The sequence below is a fragment of the Prionailurus bengalensis genome, chromosome F2 (assembly GCF_016509475.1).
Source record: "Prionailurus bengalensis isolate Pbe53 chromosome F2, Fcat_Pben_1.1_paternal_pri, whole genome shotgun sequence".
Classification (NCBI taxonomy): domain Eukaryota; kingdom Metazoa; phylum Chordata; class Mammalia; order Carnivora; family Felidae; genus Prionailurus; species Prionailurus bengalensis.
The window spans coordinates 8,123,020-8,139,561 of NC_057353.1; the positions used below are offsets into that span (position 1 = coordinate 8,123,020).

The 16,542-nt window shown below is 49.9% G+C and overlaps 1 protein-coding gene across 2 annotated transcripts in view; it reads left to right on the forward strand.

Moving 5' to 3' along the window:
• The first annotated feature begins 703 nt into the window (after nt 1-703).
• The window catches only part of LYN (LYN proto-oncogene, Src family tyrosine kinase), a 126,301-nt gene continuing 110,462 nt past the window's right edge, over nt 704-16,542 (forward strand). Inside the window, exon 1 of one of the 2 annotated variants that reach the window (XM_043601096.1) lies at nt 704-1,696. In XM_043601096.1, the coding sequence (XP_043457031.1) occupies nt 1,258-1,696 (439 nt within the window). In that variant the 5' untranslated portion in view covers nt 704-1,257. The remainder of the gene's footprint in view (nt 1,697-16,542) is intronic. The other variant, XM_043601097.1, reaches the window with a different exon arrangement.

Consider the following 16,542-nt stretch of genomic DNA (forward strand, 5'->3'; position numbering starts at 1 on the left):
GATCTTGTCTTTGTGACCACATGGATGGATCTAGAGGGCATCATGCTAACTGAAAGAAGTCAGAGAAAGACAAACACCATATGATTTCACTTATATGTGGAATCTAAACAACAAAGCAAAAGAACCAACAAAGCAGGAACAGACCCATAAATAAAGGGGACACACTGACGGTGGCCAGAGGACACGGGGGGAGGGAGATGAGCAAAAGAGGTGACGCGAGTGGGAGCTCACAGACTTCCAGTGAGAGAATAAGTTAAGTCCTGGGGGCGAAAGGCACAACGTAGGCAATGGGGTCAAGGGTACTGTAACAGCCTCGAATGGTGCCCGTCAATGGTAGCTCCACCTGTGGTGAGCACAGCATTGCCATATAGACTTGTTGAATCACTATGTTGTGCACCTGAAACTAATGTAACATTGTGGGTCAACTGTACTTTGATTAAAAAAAAAAGATTAAAAGAAGAATTACAGGGGGGAAAAGAGAAGGGTAATGGGTCAGAAGTGCTTAGCCCAATGCCTGGCACCTGAGAGGCCCCACTTGTTCGCTATTATAAATACCAAGAGTAAATCTCCTACAGGCCGCCATTTATTTCCTTGTAAATTCCACAGCGTGGCGTAATGCTGGGATCCCGGGGAATCTCGCTTCGACCTGGGCCTCCGCCACGGCTGGGACGAGTATCTCGGACTTGCATGTGGCATTTACTGAGTTGGGACACGGGCTTGAAGGCGGGCTCGTTCTTTCAACAAACCACGATTATGCCCTTGCTGTGTGCCGAGCACCGTGCCGCATGCGGGGAGGCGGAGAGAGCCGGAATGAGAGAATAGCAGCGACCATCACGGCGCGCTAGGGCACAGTAGGAGCCCTTTGCACGAGCATTTCATCCTCCCAGGCACCTTTATCTCCGTTTTCCGGGAAGGAAGTCCAAGTTTTGAGGAACCGGGTAATTCGCCAGGCCATTCCACTCCGCTTCCACCCTCCGCCCCCGCTCAGCCCCCTGAACACCCCCGTGGGCACCCTTCAGGGGCTTACTCTGTTGGGAACATTAAGAATTCCGTGAGACTCTGCACGTCAACTCGGCACATCTCAGCCTCTCTCTGGAGAACTCCAGATGCTGGGGCTCAGGGCGCGCCCCCTCTGCGGCCAGGGGCACCCCACCTCCTGACACCTTCGGGAGTGGCTTGGAAGAGAAGCCGAGGAGGCCGACCGGCGCTCCGTGGCCGGGCTCCCTGGAAGAGCCTTCTGTCCGCGTCGACAGGAGCATGTGGGGCCCCAGCGGCTCCACTCCCCCGAGCGGCACGCTGCGACTCCAAGTTTCTCTGCCTTCAAAGCTCGCGCGACGGCCACGCCGAAGACCCAAGCCTTGGGCAGAGGCCAAACGGTCACTTCCCCGCCCTCCCGGCGCAGTATGCAAATCCGAGCACCAGGAAGTAGCTGGGACCTCTCGGCCGAGCCCAGCGACAGCCAGTTCCTCTCCCGCCGCTCCGGGCCGCCGGCCGCTCGCTCCCCTGCCGTGGCGCCTCCGGGCCCGACGCGCTGCAGCCTCCAGCCCGCGGCAGGCGGGGCGGCCGCGCCACCCCGGGCCCCGAGCTCGCTGCCCACCCTGCGCCGGCCCCGCGGGGCCGCCCCGTCGCGCCCCCCGCTCTGAACTCGAGTCACCGTGGAGCGCCGCCGCCGCCCAGCAACTTTCACCCGGAGCTGGTGAGTCCCCGGAGCTAGCCGGTGGGGTGGGCGCGGGGTGGGGGTGGGGGCCGCGTCTGTGTCCCCGGCCGGAGTCCCGGGCGCCGGGCGAGCCGGGGGCCGGGGGCTGGGGGGGGGTCGGCGCGGGCCGCGGCGGCCGGGGGCGCGCGCCGCCTCCTGGCAGCACGGATGCCTCCAGCCTGTGGGTGGCCGGGCCCTGGGGGAGCGCGGACGCGGGGGCGGGCGGCTCCGCAGGTGTCCTCTCGGCTGCGGCGCGCAGGGGCGCGGTGGGAGGTGCGGGTGCGAGGGCAGGCGCGCGGCGGGTCCCTCCGGTGCCGACCCGAGCGCTGGCTGCCGTCCCCGCCCGGGCCACTCTCGGTGCGCCTCGGGGAAGCCCCTCGCCGCGCAGAGCCGGCGCGCGGCGGGGATCCCGGCGGGGACTCCTCGGGCTGCAAAATCCGGCCGCCCCGGGGCCCCCCGAGGTGAGGGACGGGGCTCGGCCCGGGCCCTCTGCCAGGCTCCTCGCGAGCGTGACGTCGGGGTGGGGTGGGGTGGGGGGGGGGCTGCGGCAGAATCGGTAGGCACCCTCCCGCCGAGCCCGGCGCCTCCCCGCCTGCCGAGGAGCAGTCCAGTGCCTCCGCCGGCGGAGAGGAAGCGAGAGTTATTTTAAGAATTCAGGGGTTGCCTTTCCTTCGCCTTGGGGGGAAGGGTGTAAGCGTCAGTTCCCGCTTTCCTGCGTTATCTTGGCCGACTGTGGCATCTTCTCCAAGCTGTGCGTTTGCGATGTTCCTTTCTAATAGCTGACGTGGTCGTGCGGTTGTGTCTCCATTCGTGTGTGTGTGTGTGTGTGTGTGTGTGTGTGTATTATCCCAAACCCACCCAACTTCTTTGCCAGAAACCCGAGTTGAATCGGGCCTTGCAGTACCAGCTTGGGCCTATTACTGAAATTACCTGCGTGGGTTTTTTTCATCTCTGGAAGAACATATTTACTTTCTGAGCTGTGTATTGCATGCAAAGCCCCAAGTACACACACAGGCATTCTGTAAATGGCGCTGTTATTTGTCGCAAATACAGTAACTCTATCAAAACAGGGTTCCCTGGTTCTTTGCAATTTGTTGATTTTAAACCTAAGACTACATGGTCCGATTTAGCCACCTGACCCTCCTAGTAAATGTGCTTAATAAATGCACCGGAGATTAGCTGTCTGCACAGCTAGTGCCCGGGAGTCTCACTCACCCTAAGCGCTAGCCAGTAAAGATGTTTGACTTTTGATTTGTTGACCGCCCCTACAGGCACTTGTAGGGTTTAGGAGGGCAGGCCTGTTGTCCCTGCACAGGTCAAAGCCACAGCCGTGCAGGGGGGAACAGGAGTATAGGAATTTAGTAAGTCCCGAGAAGCCCTTCCTAAATGAAGTAAAGTCTGCTGGAAAAAGGGTGGGATTCAGTTAGTCCCCGGTTTTCGTTTGGAGGTAAGGAGCTAAATGTCTTAAGGCTTGAAGGCATTTAATTTGATCACAGGCGGCTTTTGGTGACTGGGCCTCTTTGGAGGCAGAGTGGGGTAACCCTCTTCCTGAGTGAAGGGTAGAGGCCGGCCCCGGTAAGGGAAGAGAAAACAGGAACTGGAAAACCTAAGTTTGGGCCTCTGCCATTATCTACCAGAGCTGTGATTTGGGATAAGTTGGGTTAATGACTTGTCCGTTTGTTCGGCCAACGTTTCCTTCATAGCAGTAACTGGCGTCATATCATGATTTGTCCGTGTGTGTGTGTGTGTGTGTGTCTGTGTCTGTATTCACCACTGCAATGAAGGCTCTGTGAAAACAGCTCTGTCTTGTCCAAAACCCTAGCCCCAGTGCCTGTCGCAGAGTCCAGATTACTTGGAAGAAAGGGTGAAGTTTGGCTTCGAGTTTGGCTCTGCGCAAGGTCAAGGAACAGGGCTGGTTCGTAAGGCACTTGAAGCCCGCTGGCCCTCCGTCCTGGTTTCTGAAACGGGGATTTGAGGGACATTTTTTGACTGTCCAGTTCTCCCAGGGTCAGTCTCTCTGCAGGACCTGTTACTCAGCTGTATCGCTGGGAGCAAGGGCTTGATTTGGATTAAAGGTCGTTTGCCCAATCAAAACGATCCACTCGATGTTGCCCGCATATATGGAGACCTTGCCATATCCTCCCAACCCCCAGGGGCTTTTTTAGCAGAAAAGTGGCCCAGCAATTTTGTGAATCGAGGACTGTCCAAGCCCCTTAGGTCCATTTCACTTGTATTCAAAACATCGGAGACGCCATTTGGTTCAAATGAATACACAGAGTTGTGATTCAACAACATTAGCATGGGTTTGCTTATGGGTAGTATAATTTGCATCTGCGTAAATAAGAACACAAGGTGTCTGAGACTGCGGTGCGAAACGTTGTCACAGCTCACGCTGCTGATCTCCATGACCCCCATGTCCTCAAGCATGGATAGTCATTAGTTGGGACGTTGATCGATGACCCATCGTGATGACGGTGCTCATCCCTTTTGCTTGTCAGGAGCGATTCCTGGGAATCACTGATCCCAGAGTCAGAAGCCTTCCTGAGTTATAATTTCATCTGAACCTCTCATGGACCCCAGGGTGGGCAGGGACAGGTACAAAACAAAGGGTTTGGTGTCCTGCCCAAGGTTACAGGTGGCAAAGTAGCACCGTTGGGCAGAATAGGTATGTTTTCTGGCTCCATATTCAGAGCGTTCCACACTTTTCTGCCTTTGCCCTGTAGTAGGTACTCAACTACGGGAAAGAAATCACTTAATAAACATTTTCAAAAAGGGGAACCACAAGGTAATTTTCTTCTATCTTTTGGCGATTGCATCATCAAGCAGGGCACTTAAGGCATGTTCCGGGAGATGCGTTTCTGTGCCTTTTAGCACTGCTTCCTGCTCAGGGATGGGGGGAGATCTGATCACTGCCACGGTGACCCCTGTATCGGCTGTTGCCCAAGCAACTCTAGTGACTGCCTTGGGGGCTATTAGTGCTTATTGGTTAATACAGAAGTGCTCAGGTAATACTTTGCCCAAGGATTGCCTCCAGCCTCTGCTAGAAATGCCTCCCGTGAACCTTACAGGCCTCCTTGTGTGGTGGTTATAACAGTAGGAGCATCATTTGAGGTGAAAATATAAAGTAGGGAGATAGGGCCCAGAAGATGCTCGTTAAAACATACACTACCCTTTACTGAGCACCTGCTATGAGCAAGGTACCCTTCAAAGCCAACACTCTTACAAGAGGGTACACATTGCCTGTTATCTTTAAAGATTGGTGACAGAAGAGGACAACTATGTAAGAGGAAGTCTTTTTTTTTTCCCCCCAGTCAGAAATATTGAAAGATTTCTTACAGTTGCCCGGTTTCCTGATACTTAAGTTGTGAAATGTTGAGTTCACTCTATCATCATTTCTGAAATTTATTTTGAGTAAGTTCCCATTTAGGGGAGAAGCCCAAGTATAGAAAATAGCATAGGAGTCTGCCAGTTGAGGAATTAGAATTTTTGAAACAGCCCGGTTTAAAGATTTGGGCCCTCTTTTGGATATCCTTGGCTTAAGTTAGCTGGTTGGGCTCTCTTGTAATTTAGAAGAGAAAGTTCAAATAACGATTTGGGATGTTGTGTTTAAAAGGTGCATCCATGGGCACCTGGGTGACTCAGTTGGTTAAGCAATTGACTTTGGCTCAGGTCATGATCTCTTACTTCCTGAGTTCAAACCCCACATCGGGCTTTTTGCTGTCAATGCAGAACCTGCTTCAGATTCTCTGTCTCCCCCTCTGTCTCTCTCTGCCCCTCCCTGCGTTCCCTCTCTCTCAAAAATAAGCATTAAACAATTTTTATAAAGGTACATCCATGCTAACAAGTTACAGGGGCCGTTGATGTAGCCTTTGTTCATTCTTGGACTTTTTCCTCAATCTTGTTCTGTGCTTCACTTTCCTTTAGTACTGAATAAGCTGTCAGCATTCCTTATTTGCCGCAAAAGTAGTTCTTGAAAGTTCTGTTGACCATCTGGAAATGGCTTTCATTTGTATAGAACTCTTCCAAAGTTTGGTTGTTTGACTGTCTTTATTAACCCTCACATATTCCCAGTCTCCCTTCTCTGGCCCCCCTCTTCAGCTCTCTGTTCACCCTCTTACCAGGTCCATGAACCATGAGTTGACATGATAAGAGATGAGCATTTATGGCAAGAGTTTATTGGCTCATGTCATGGTAACTGTTCATTTTTCATAACGCTGACTTATACAAATGATGTCCCGTAAAATTATACGAATGGTGAGACCTTTATAGAATCCATCAATGTAGGTATTTCTTACTGGTCTGGGCTCTGCTTCCGGTGAGTTGGAGAACCCTGGGCAGAAGTCTCCATTCGTGTAGCTCAGAGCGCCTTTAAGTCTATCTCCTCTGCTTTTTACAGTTCACACCTCAGGCAAGTCTGATAATGCTGGGTCTGCCCACACTCCCACCTTTCTCTGAGCATCTACACTGACTCTGTTGATCCCAAGCCGTGCCATCTGAAAGCTCTTTGCCAACGTGCCTCTCTAGTCCGTCTTCCTCTGCCTGTGGGTACCGCATCAGTTGTGGGGCATGGGAGAGCTGTCAGGACTTCCTTGGGCCCACTTTTCAGTGCTGGGGAGACCGGAGAGATGGGTTTGCATTTATTCTACCTCCAACTCAAGTAGTGATGTCTTCTTGGCCTTCGGGCCTTCTGGGTGCCTCAGCTCAAGTAATGATGTCTTCTTGGCCTTTGGGCCTTCTGGGTGCCTCAGCTCAAGTAGTGATGTCTTCTTGGCCTTCGGGCCTTCTGGGTGCCTCAGCTCAAGTAATGATGTCTTCTTGGCCTTTGGGCCTTCTGGGTGCCTCTTCCTGTTAATGTTAACCCCCACGGGGTTGAGGGGAACAGAGAAGCTCATCTCAGAGAGACCCTCTGGAGAGGGAGGACCACTTCTGCTTTCCACGGGGAAGCTGTGTCACAGAGGGCAGAACTGTAGCCAGTGGCCTGACGGGAGGCCCGAGGGAGGGGGCCGGCAAGGAAGTGATACTTCCTCCTGCTTGGAAGGCCCCAGACCCAGTCATTTGCCTGCAGCCCCACCTTCCTTACCACTCAACACTGCTTTTTTTTTCCTCAGGGTTCTTTCTGCCACCTTCTGCTCTGTTCATTTTCAGTTTGCCCCTGGCAGGGGGCGGGGGGGGGGGGGTGGGAAGGGGGAGAAGGAGCGTAGTCATCACTGGAGAGCCTTCTGTGGCAAAGCCCACGGTGGCCATGTTTGAGTCTTCAGCCACAGAAACATGTATGTTTTGATGGTCACCATCATGGAAATCATTCTGAAAATCTAACTAGGTGTTCTGAAATCTTTTAATGTTCAGGCAATATAATAATTTCTTAAGCTAACTATAGTGGTTCAGTCCTATTTTTAAAATTACTTAAACTCTAGTCTCTTGTTAATTTTTCGGGATAAGGCGGTGACTTTCATGTGACTTTCATATTTCTTTGACCATAACCCACATCAAGAAACATGTTTCACCTTGTGCCTGAATGCACGTCTATGTGTATGCAAAAAAAAAAAAGGAAAGAAAGGAAGAAAGAAAGAGGAGAGAGAGGGGAGAGAGAGAGAAGGAGAGAGAGAGAGAGAGGAAAGAAAAAAGAAACGAATTTGGTGAAAGAGCTTTTCCTTCTAGATCACCGGGCAGTGTGACCCAGAGCCGTCCTTTCGAGAACAGCGTAGTGAGATCTATTAGAGTTTAAAACATTTGGGGGAGCCCAGAGATTCCAAGAAGCTCCAGGCTGATAGGGAGGCTTATTAAGCACATACAAATTAAGATAAATCCATACAATGGAACACCGTAGCTCTTTCTAAAAATAGTATTCAGTTAGGGCGCCTGGGTGGCCCAGTTGGTTGGGCTTCTGGCTCTTGATTTCAGCTCAGGTCACAATCCCACACTGTCCACCTGAAACTAATATAACATTGTATATTAACTATACTGGAATTTAAAAAAGAAAAAGAAAAAATAAGTGGAACACAAATGTGTGGGTAATATATGATAGTATTTCTGAAATATATGCATTGGTGAGACACCTAATCTGTAAGCTATGCACGTCAATACTTTTTGTACTAAAGTTTTGATAGTGATTATTTCTGGGTTATACCAATTTTATTGCCTTGGTACATTTTTTTTTTTTTTTAAGAATCACTTATTTGATAAACATTTTTTTTTTTAATTTAATGTTTGTTTCTTTTGAGAGAGCATGAGCGAGAGAGGGCAGGGGAGGGACAGAGAGAGAGGGAGACGCGGAATCCGAAGCAGGCTCCAGGCTCCGAGCTGTCCGCACAGAGCCCGACACGGGGCTCAAACCCACAGACTGTGAGATCGTGACCTGAGCCGAAGTCGGACGCTCAACCAACTGAGCGACCCAGGCGCCCCAAGAATCACTTATTTGACTTTAAAACACCATCGTAATGAGCAGTGACGTGAAGCCAGTGTGAGTGCAGGGGAAAGGGAAGGGCCATCAGGAAACGTTGGGGCAAAAGCGGCCACAGTGGAGCTTGTGTGATCTAATCGTGAGCAGACTCGCCCCTGGAGGAGCTCATGGGCTCTGGGTCTTGTAAGTAGATATAATATTTTCTTAAAGGAGGGTCTCTTTCTTCTATTTAGTCATAGTTAGCATGGAGCGTAACAGATGTTTGAGTCAGCTGTGCAGGAATCCTTCAAAGATCCAAGAGCTCGTTCTAGTGGAGTGGGGATAAGCCTGGAGGGCCATTGCCCAGAATACACCAAATGTTGGATTTTACTGTATAAAAGGAGAATCGCTAGAGCCTTTTAGAGGGAAGCCATTTTCTTCCTTCATGACCAACTTCTTGCCTAGACTCTTGGCCGTAAAATGGAGTTGCCAAAGGATGAAGAGATAGTGAATACTCATTAGCTGCTCGGAAGAGGTGGATCATTAACCCAGGGGCTAACAGGCACCTCCACAGAGATTAATTTGGGGCTGAAAAGTAACATTTATTGCTGTCTTGTGTAACATCAGAAGCCTTGACCTTGTGGTCACTAGCAGGTCGGTACTTGATCGCTGGCCTGAGTGGTCATCCTGTCCAGACTCCTATCTAAATATTCTTAATGATAGCAACACTATTGAAGAAATGGGCAATTAATTTGGAGTTGAGGTCTAAGTTTCTGTGGCATTATGAGTATTTTCCATTTGATTTAAAAGGCAAATCTGTTGGGGTGCCTGGGTGACTCAGTCAGTTGGGTGTCTGACTATCTCCGCTGAGGTCTTGGTCTCTGGGTCATGAGTTCAAGCCCCATGTTGGGCTGTGCCCTGGATGAGAAGCCTACTTACAAAAAAAAAAAAAAAAAAAAAAAGGAGAATGTATTATAAAGCAGCAGCTTGGTGTTGGGATCCCTTTTATGATCTATAAGATAGTAAAAGCATTACCAGGAGTGCCTGGGTGGCTCAGTCGGTTGAGCCTCTGACTTCGGCTCAGGTCCTGATCTCACGGTCTATGAGTTTGAGCCCCGCATTGGGCTCTGTGCTGATGGCTCGGAGCCTGGAGCCTGCTTTGGATTCTGTGTCTCCCTCTCTCTCTGCCCCTCCCCAACCTGTGCTCTGGCACACGTGCTCTCTCTCTCTCTCTCTCTCTCTCTCTCAAAAATATTATAAAAAAAAAATCCCTTCCATAACTAGGAATGGCAATATTTGGCCAAAATGGCATAATTTGCCAATGATGCTGGCAACTACCTTGCATAATCTGATACCACATATTGAATATCTCTTGTTTTCAATGCCTTTGAGAGATTCTTACCTTTAAATTTGAGGGGAGGTAATGTAAATGGTAAAAAGACAGCGGGTTTCCAAGTTAAACGGATCTGAGTTCCTATCTCAGTTCCCCTGCTTATGACTTTAGGTAAGTTACTTATCCTCACCATTTAGTAATACCAGGTTTGTGGTGGTGATTAACAGAGCCAACCTCCTATCTCCTAATGTTGTTTCTGGTACACAGCAGGCACCAAATAAAAGGGAGCTCTTTTTATAGTGGACTAGGTGATTCTTTCTTAGAGGGGAGGAACCCTTCCTTCCTTCCTTCCTTCCTTCCTTCCTTCCTTCCTTCCTTCCTTCCTTCAACAAACACATGCTGAGCAAACATTTAAATACTGTCACAACCCAATGAGAGTTCAGAGTCTACTGGGGGGGGTCAGTCACAAACCATCCTGCCCAGCGGCTTGCCACGTGCTGGAGTCTTGACTGAACTTTGGATCTGCCTACGAGGTACCCAGAACTACGGTAAGCCCAGGGGCTACCAGGGTTCGCGGGATGGTCTCGGCATTCAAGGATGCCCTTTGTAGGGGAGCGTGAGGACACAGATGTGGTGTTCAGAGTGTGATCCGTGCCATCCTAGATGTATACACGCGGCGCTCTGCAAGCGGAAGGAGAGGGCTCCCGGTGATAGGAAGAGACGCTGGAGCTGGGTGTAGAAGGAATTCTCTAGATAGGGGCTTTACAGAGATAGGCAAATGAGCCTGGGGATTCCAGAGAGGCCAGGGGTCCTCTGGGATGGACTGCATCCTTACATGAGAGGCTTCGTGGTCTAGAGGGGGACAGACAAATATGGTAGCAGGCACCCAGTCTCTCCGGCTTCAAATGAAATTCTAATGTGGAATGTGGGGTCATCCATATAATCAGATGAGTACCGTAAGTTGTTTTTTTTTTTTGTCTCTCTGGACAAGACCCTGGTTGTTGTCTCTCTGGACACGGGAGCACATTGCCTTTTTGAATGGTTTCAATTTTAATGGATTAAAATGGATATAGAAAGGAAATGTTAACCGGTTAAATTTCATAACTGCCTGTGTGTCTTTTTGTCTTTTACTTTCCGGCCCTCAGTTATTGTTAAGGTTTTCACTGAATTAATACGACCACTGAATGAGGATTTCATTGTAAGTTTCCTTCAATTCCTTTACGAGTGCGTAACCTTTCAAGAGTCTAGTAGAAGAAACCATTCTGAGCACTCTGGTGAATGACCCCGACGTTACATTGCTGCCATAGTTAGAAGTCTTCAAGAGCGATGAGGCCGTGCAATCCAACTTAACAAATAACATAACCCTTCGGATGTCAAGTGTCAACCCTCGGGCTCTTGACGTCACCTGTCTACCTTGGTATTCAACGTTTGAATCCTAGAATCTTGTAGAAGGAAGAGATTCTGGTAGTGTCTTACACTTGGCCCTTAGCAGGGAGGTAGTCACCTTCCCGTGGATCCTGGGTCTCAGATGTTAGTCTCCTGCCAGGTTATCCTACTGCAGGTGATGGAGGCCACATTGTGAGAACACCGTGAGAGGGTGCTCAAAGTGACCCATTTCATTTTTGGACCGCTCTGGAGAGGAAACAGGTTTTTCTATCATGCTACAAGTGTTTCATTTTGGTAACTTCTGCCTACTGCTGCTAACTCTGCCTTCTGGCACTGTTTTGACAAATTTTGAGGCTGTGGCTGTCGACCGGGGACGTGTAGGGACATGATTGATTGCCTGCCCACCCAGCACCATTACCCCACCTCTCTTCAAAACAGAACCCAGATTATTTCAGGATTCATCTTCTCCACTGAAGGTTCAGCAGTTTTCCCCACCCCCATCGATAGGGTGGCCCTGACTGGTCAGAGGCTCCTACTCTTGCCAGTGATTGGTTCATAAATGGGCATACTTGGGGTTGGACGGTAGTCACTAAAGGGAGGTAATGTCCCATGGGTGGTCCTAACATGAATAGAAAAGGAGTGGAGAGGGAGAAGAGAAGTGAGAGATGGACGAGGAATAAAGGGGGGGAGCTCGTGAGAGTCAAGAAATTAGAAGGAAAATATAAGTTATCTTGATTACTAATTTGCTAATTTGTGATGTGTACAGTATGTGGTTGTTTCTGTGTGTGTGTGTGTGTGTGTGTGTGTGTGTGTAGTCACACAGACTGGTGTGGGATTAGTAGTGATTACTGGACTTCCATAACCACAATTTATTTTTAAGATGTATATGTATTGAGTGTTGTGTGTTGGGCATTGTAGTGGGTACTTTGGGGGAAGCAAACATTGGTAGCATGAGGTTCCTGCCCTGGAAGAGCTTATGGTACTCTGTTCTCTCTGGGTGGTTCATGGACCACAAGGCTGACAAATTAATGTGCCAAGGTCATGGATGGAACAGTAACCTTCTTGCTCAGGAGATCCCTGAGCACCTTAATCAGTGCCCAGAAACCAATATTTTTGGTTTCTCCCTCGTGCCCCCTCTCCCTCGTGCCCCCTCTCCCTCGTGCCCCCTCTCCCTCGTGCCCCCTCTCCCTCGTGCCCCCTCTCCCTCGTGCCCCCTCTCCCTCGTGCCCCCTCTCCCTCGTGCCCCCTCTCCCTCGTGCCCCCTCTCCCTCGTGCCCCCTCTCCCTCGTGCCCCCTCTCCCTCGTGCCCCCTCTCCCTCGTGCCCCCTCTCCCTCGTGCCCCCTCTCCCAACTCATGCAATTGCCTGCATGTGCTAGCTCTCTCTCTCTAGCAAACAAAAAAAGAAACAACAAAAACCCCAGAAAATAGCAAGTGTTGGCAAGGATGTGGAAAAATTGGAACTCTTGGGCGCTGCTGGTCGGAACGTGAATTGGTCCAGGATGGCTGTTCCTCAAAACGTTAAACCTAGAATGACCGTACAATCCAGTACTTCTATTTCTAGGTGTGTACCCCCCAAAACCAAAAGCGGGGTCTCAAAAGAAATATTTGTGCGCCCACATTCATAGCAGGATTATTCACAAGAGCTGAGGGGCGTAAGGAACCCAGGCATCCGTCGGCAGATGCACGGACAAACTAAATGTGTGTACATACAATGGAATATTATTCAGCCTTAAAAAGGAAGAAAATTCTGACACGTGCTCAGACATGGATGAACCTTGAGAGACCAGTATGTTAAGAGAAATAGTCACGAGAAAGTAGCTACAGATCTTCCTTGACTCATGATAGGGTTACATGCGAATAAACCCATGCGCGTTATCTACCTAACCTATTGAACATCCTAGCTGAGCCTAGCTTACCTTAAATGTGCTCAGACCAGTCACATTAGCCAACATCAACGAACACAAAGACTGTTTTGTGTACTAATAAGGTGTTGAAGATCTCCTGTAACGTGCTGAATACGTACTGCAAGTGGAAAGCAGAATGGTTGTGTGGGGACAGAATGGTGGTGGCGTAGTGGTTGTTGACCCTTGTGATCGCGTAGTTCCCTGGGAGTCACTGCCACTGCCCGGCCTCACAGGAGAGTGTCGTGCTGTCTGTGGCTAGTCCGGGGAATGATAAAAATTCACGATGCCAAGAACTGAATGCATATCACTTTAGCACCATTATAAAGTCAAAGCATCAAAGGGCGCCCGGGTGGCTCAGTCGGAGGAGTCCGACTTCAGCTCGGGTCAGGATCTCATGGCTGGTGGGTTCGAGCCCCACATCAGGCTCTGTGCTGACAGCTCCGAGCCCGGAGCCTGCTTCGGATTCTGTGTCTCCCTTTCTCTCTGCCCCTCCCCGACTCCTGCTCTGTCTCTTTCTCAAAAATAAATATTAAAAAAATTTAAAGATTTTCTCCCTCTCCCCCTCTTGCATTCTCTCTCAGAATAAAATAAAATGATTTTAGAAAAGTTGCTAGATAAACAGAAATGTATACAAATTAGATGAGGGTGGTGGAGAGGATATTTCATTGATTTTTCTTGATAAATTCTCCTTATTCTGAGATTTGCCCACCATGTTGGCTGGTGTTGACTTTTTTTGGAAGGGAGGGGGCAGGGTCTTCAACTCTGTGTCATTTAACATAGAGCCATGTGGACTGATGGCTGACAAGATGTGGACACGGCTGTGTGTGTGTGTGTGTGTGTGTGTGTGTGTGTGTGCACACGTGCGCATGAGTGGAGAATTGTACAAAGGCAGAGGCTAGATTGGAGGGTAAGGAGGAGGCACGATTGGAGGCCTGAAGGGGATATGGCTGGGGTGCAAAGTGGGCCTTCTCCATTCCCAGAAGTTTGTAAACACTCGTGAAGTGATTCTCTCACGGGACCCTTTAGAACAGGTTGGACCAGGGGCGCCTGGGTGGCTCAGTCCATTGAGCGTTTGACTTTGGCCCAGGTCATGACCTCAGGATTTATGAGTTCAACGCCCGCATCAGGCTTTCTGCTGTCAGCACAGAGCTCACTTCGGACCCTCTGTGCCCCTCTCTCTCTCTGCCCCTCCTGTCCCCCATCTCTCAAAAATAAACATTGAAGAAAAAAAACCGAACAGGTTGGACTACCCGACTCTTGATAACTCTGTTCTTTCTAGCTGTGTACTCACTGATTCCAAATCCTAGGAAAGCACACTTCCGATGGAGTTTTCCTCCCAGGCTCGAAGGGGAGCTTTTATTTATTTTAATTTTTTTTAATGTTTATTTATTTTTGAGAGAGAGCGCAAGCCGAGGAGGGGCAGAGAGAGAGGGAGACAGAGTCGGAGGCAGGCTCCAGGCTCTGAGCGGTCAGCACAGAGCCGGATACGGGGCTCGAACCCACAAACAGTGAGATCATGACCCGAGCTGAAGTCGGACACTTAACCGACTGAGCCACCCCGGTGCCCCTCGAAGGGGAGCTTTTAAGAAAGTTTTCCCAGCGCATCAGGGGGCTTTTTCTTTCGATTGAAGTGGAACATACACGCAGCAAGTGGCTTAAAGCAAAGCCTCCTGTGACCACCCCCAGCTCAAGAAGCAGATCTGGACCCTCTGCTTCCCCGTGTGCCCCCCCCCCCCCCCGACAATACTCTCTTCCCTCCAAGGCATCTGTCGTCCTGCTCCCAGGTTTAAGTTAGTTTCCAGTGTCGGCTTGTCGGCAATAAGGTGTAAGAAACCGAAAAGCAGCACAAAGCCTTTTGTTTGGCAGATGAGCCGCTTGCCGAGCTCTGGGTCTGGCAGGCCCTGGCCAGCTCCCTTGCCTCTGCCGAATGACCGCGGTTCGATCCCGAGCAGGTCCTTGGCCTGTGTTATACCCTGGCTGTTCCGTTGCTAAAATTCTCTCCTGGGAGTTTGATCCGAGCCTCATTTAAATACCTTTTTCTTCCTCCATTCGTTCGTCTCGCTTTTCTCCCCATCTCTGCACCGCCAAGTGAATGTGTCAAGGTGGATATAAAAACGTGGGCTTGGGAAAGGTGGTTTCCAGTGGCCCAAAAGTAATCGCACATCCGGCCACACGACCCGAAGCCAGTCTGTGCGTAGACATCCGGAAGTACTAACTGGTTTTGGGAATTCAGTTGGGAAGCGCCTCAGGAAACTAACTAGGACCCATTTTTCTGATGCGAAGGAACACGGTACCCTTATTACTCACTGTCCTGCCTCACGTCGTCCTGACACTTTATTTTTGTCGGAGAGGAGACCGCACCATTGTTTGACCTGTGGAATTTATTAATCCATGAAGTAATGCTTCATTTATTCATCATTCAGAAAACGTTTCTGGGATACTCCGTCCTCATGAATACGTATGCCTATGACCCGCAGCTACATCCACTTGCTCTAAATGGCAGAATTGTTCCCTGTGGACTCGGGAAGTGAAAATATTTTTAAAAAGTCGAATGAGGAGTATGGATCTCTGTTTCCTATGAAGTAGGAAGAGCACACACAGGCCGGGAGTATGGAGGCGCGGCCTTCCTACGAGAAAGGGCGCGGGTTGTGGTCTGGGTCAAGGCCCCGGAGAACCACAGGCCAGGAGGGCAGGGGGAGCCCATGGCATAACCACCTGCAGCGCCCTGGCCCCTGACCCAAGAGTCTGAGAGTTTCCACCACTTATGTCTGTTGGTGACATAAGAAGGAATGCATCCCGGAAGTGGAGGACGGGGAGGGGGGCTAGGCCAAGGAGCCTGACCACAGCAGGACCGTGTTTTTGGTGAAGAAGTGTGTTCCTGAGTTGAAGATTAAAAAAAAATAAAAAAAATAAAATAAAATAAAAAATAAATAAAAAAATTGGGTTCTAATCCACGTCTGTCCCGTTGTAGGTGCAGGGCCTGAGATGAAGTTCCTTAAACTCGTCAGGCCTCATTTTCCTTACACCTAAGTCAGCAATGACAGGTTTACTTCACATTCCATCCCATTGCTGCAAGGGTTAAATGAGGTAATATACCTGAAAGTCCTCAGAGAAATCTAACTCGCCACATGCCTGTGGGTGCCGTTTGGGGTCAAATTTCGGTCCCTCTAGCCTTTTCTTCCCCTTCAGGCAGGAGGCAAAGGGAAAACATTTTCTTTTATTGTTAGGCAGTCCTTAAGCATGAGAGGTAAAGCAGTTAAAAAAAAAAAAAGTTTTATAGATAAAAAGGGAGGGAATAAAAATCTTGCCTACTTTGGTCGAGGCCCACCCTCAGGCTCCCTCACCTGAGTGCCTGGATAGACTACTGTGGCCCGGCCAGAGAGTGGGTTCCATCCAGACTCTGCCCCCTCAAGCCCTCTGACCTTAGAGCAACCTTGGCCTTTCCCCCTCCAACAGGGAGATGAGGTGCACACGTTACTGCTCTGGCTTTGATTCATGTGATTCTTACCATGCCACATAAACGAATCCAGATTTGAGGCTAATGAACGTTGAGTCTTCTCTGTTGTATCTTTTTTTTTTTTTTAATTTTTTTTTTCAACGTTTATTTATTTTTGGGACAGAGAGAGACAGAGCATGAACAGGGGAGGGGCAGAGAGAGAGGGAGACACAGAATCGGAAACAGGCTCCAGGCTCCAGGCTCCGAGCCATCAGCCCAGAGCCCGACGCGGGGCTCGAACTCACGGACCGCGAGATAGTGACCTGGCTGAAGTCGGACGTTTAACCAACTGCGCCACCCAGGCGCCCCTTCTCTGTTGTATCTTAAAAGATACTTTTTCTCCTCCT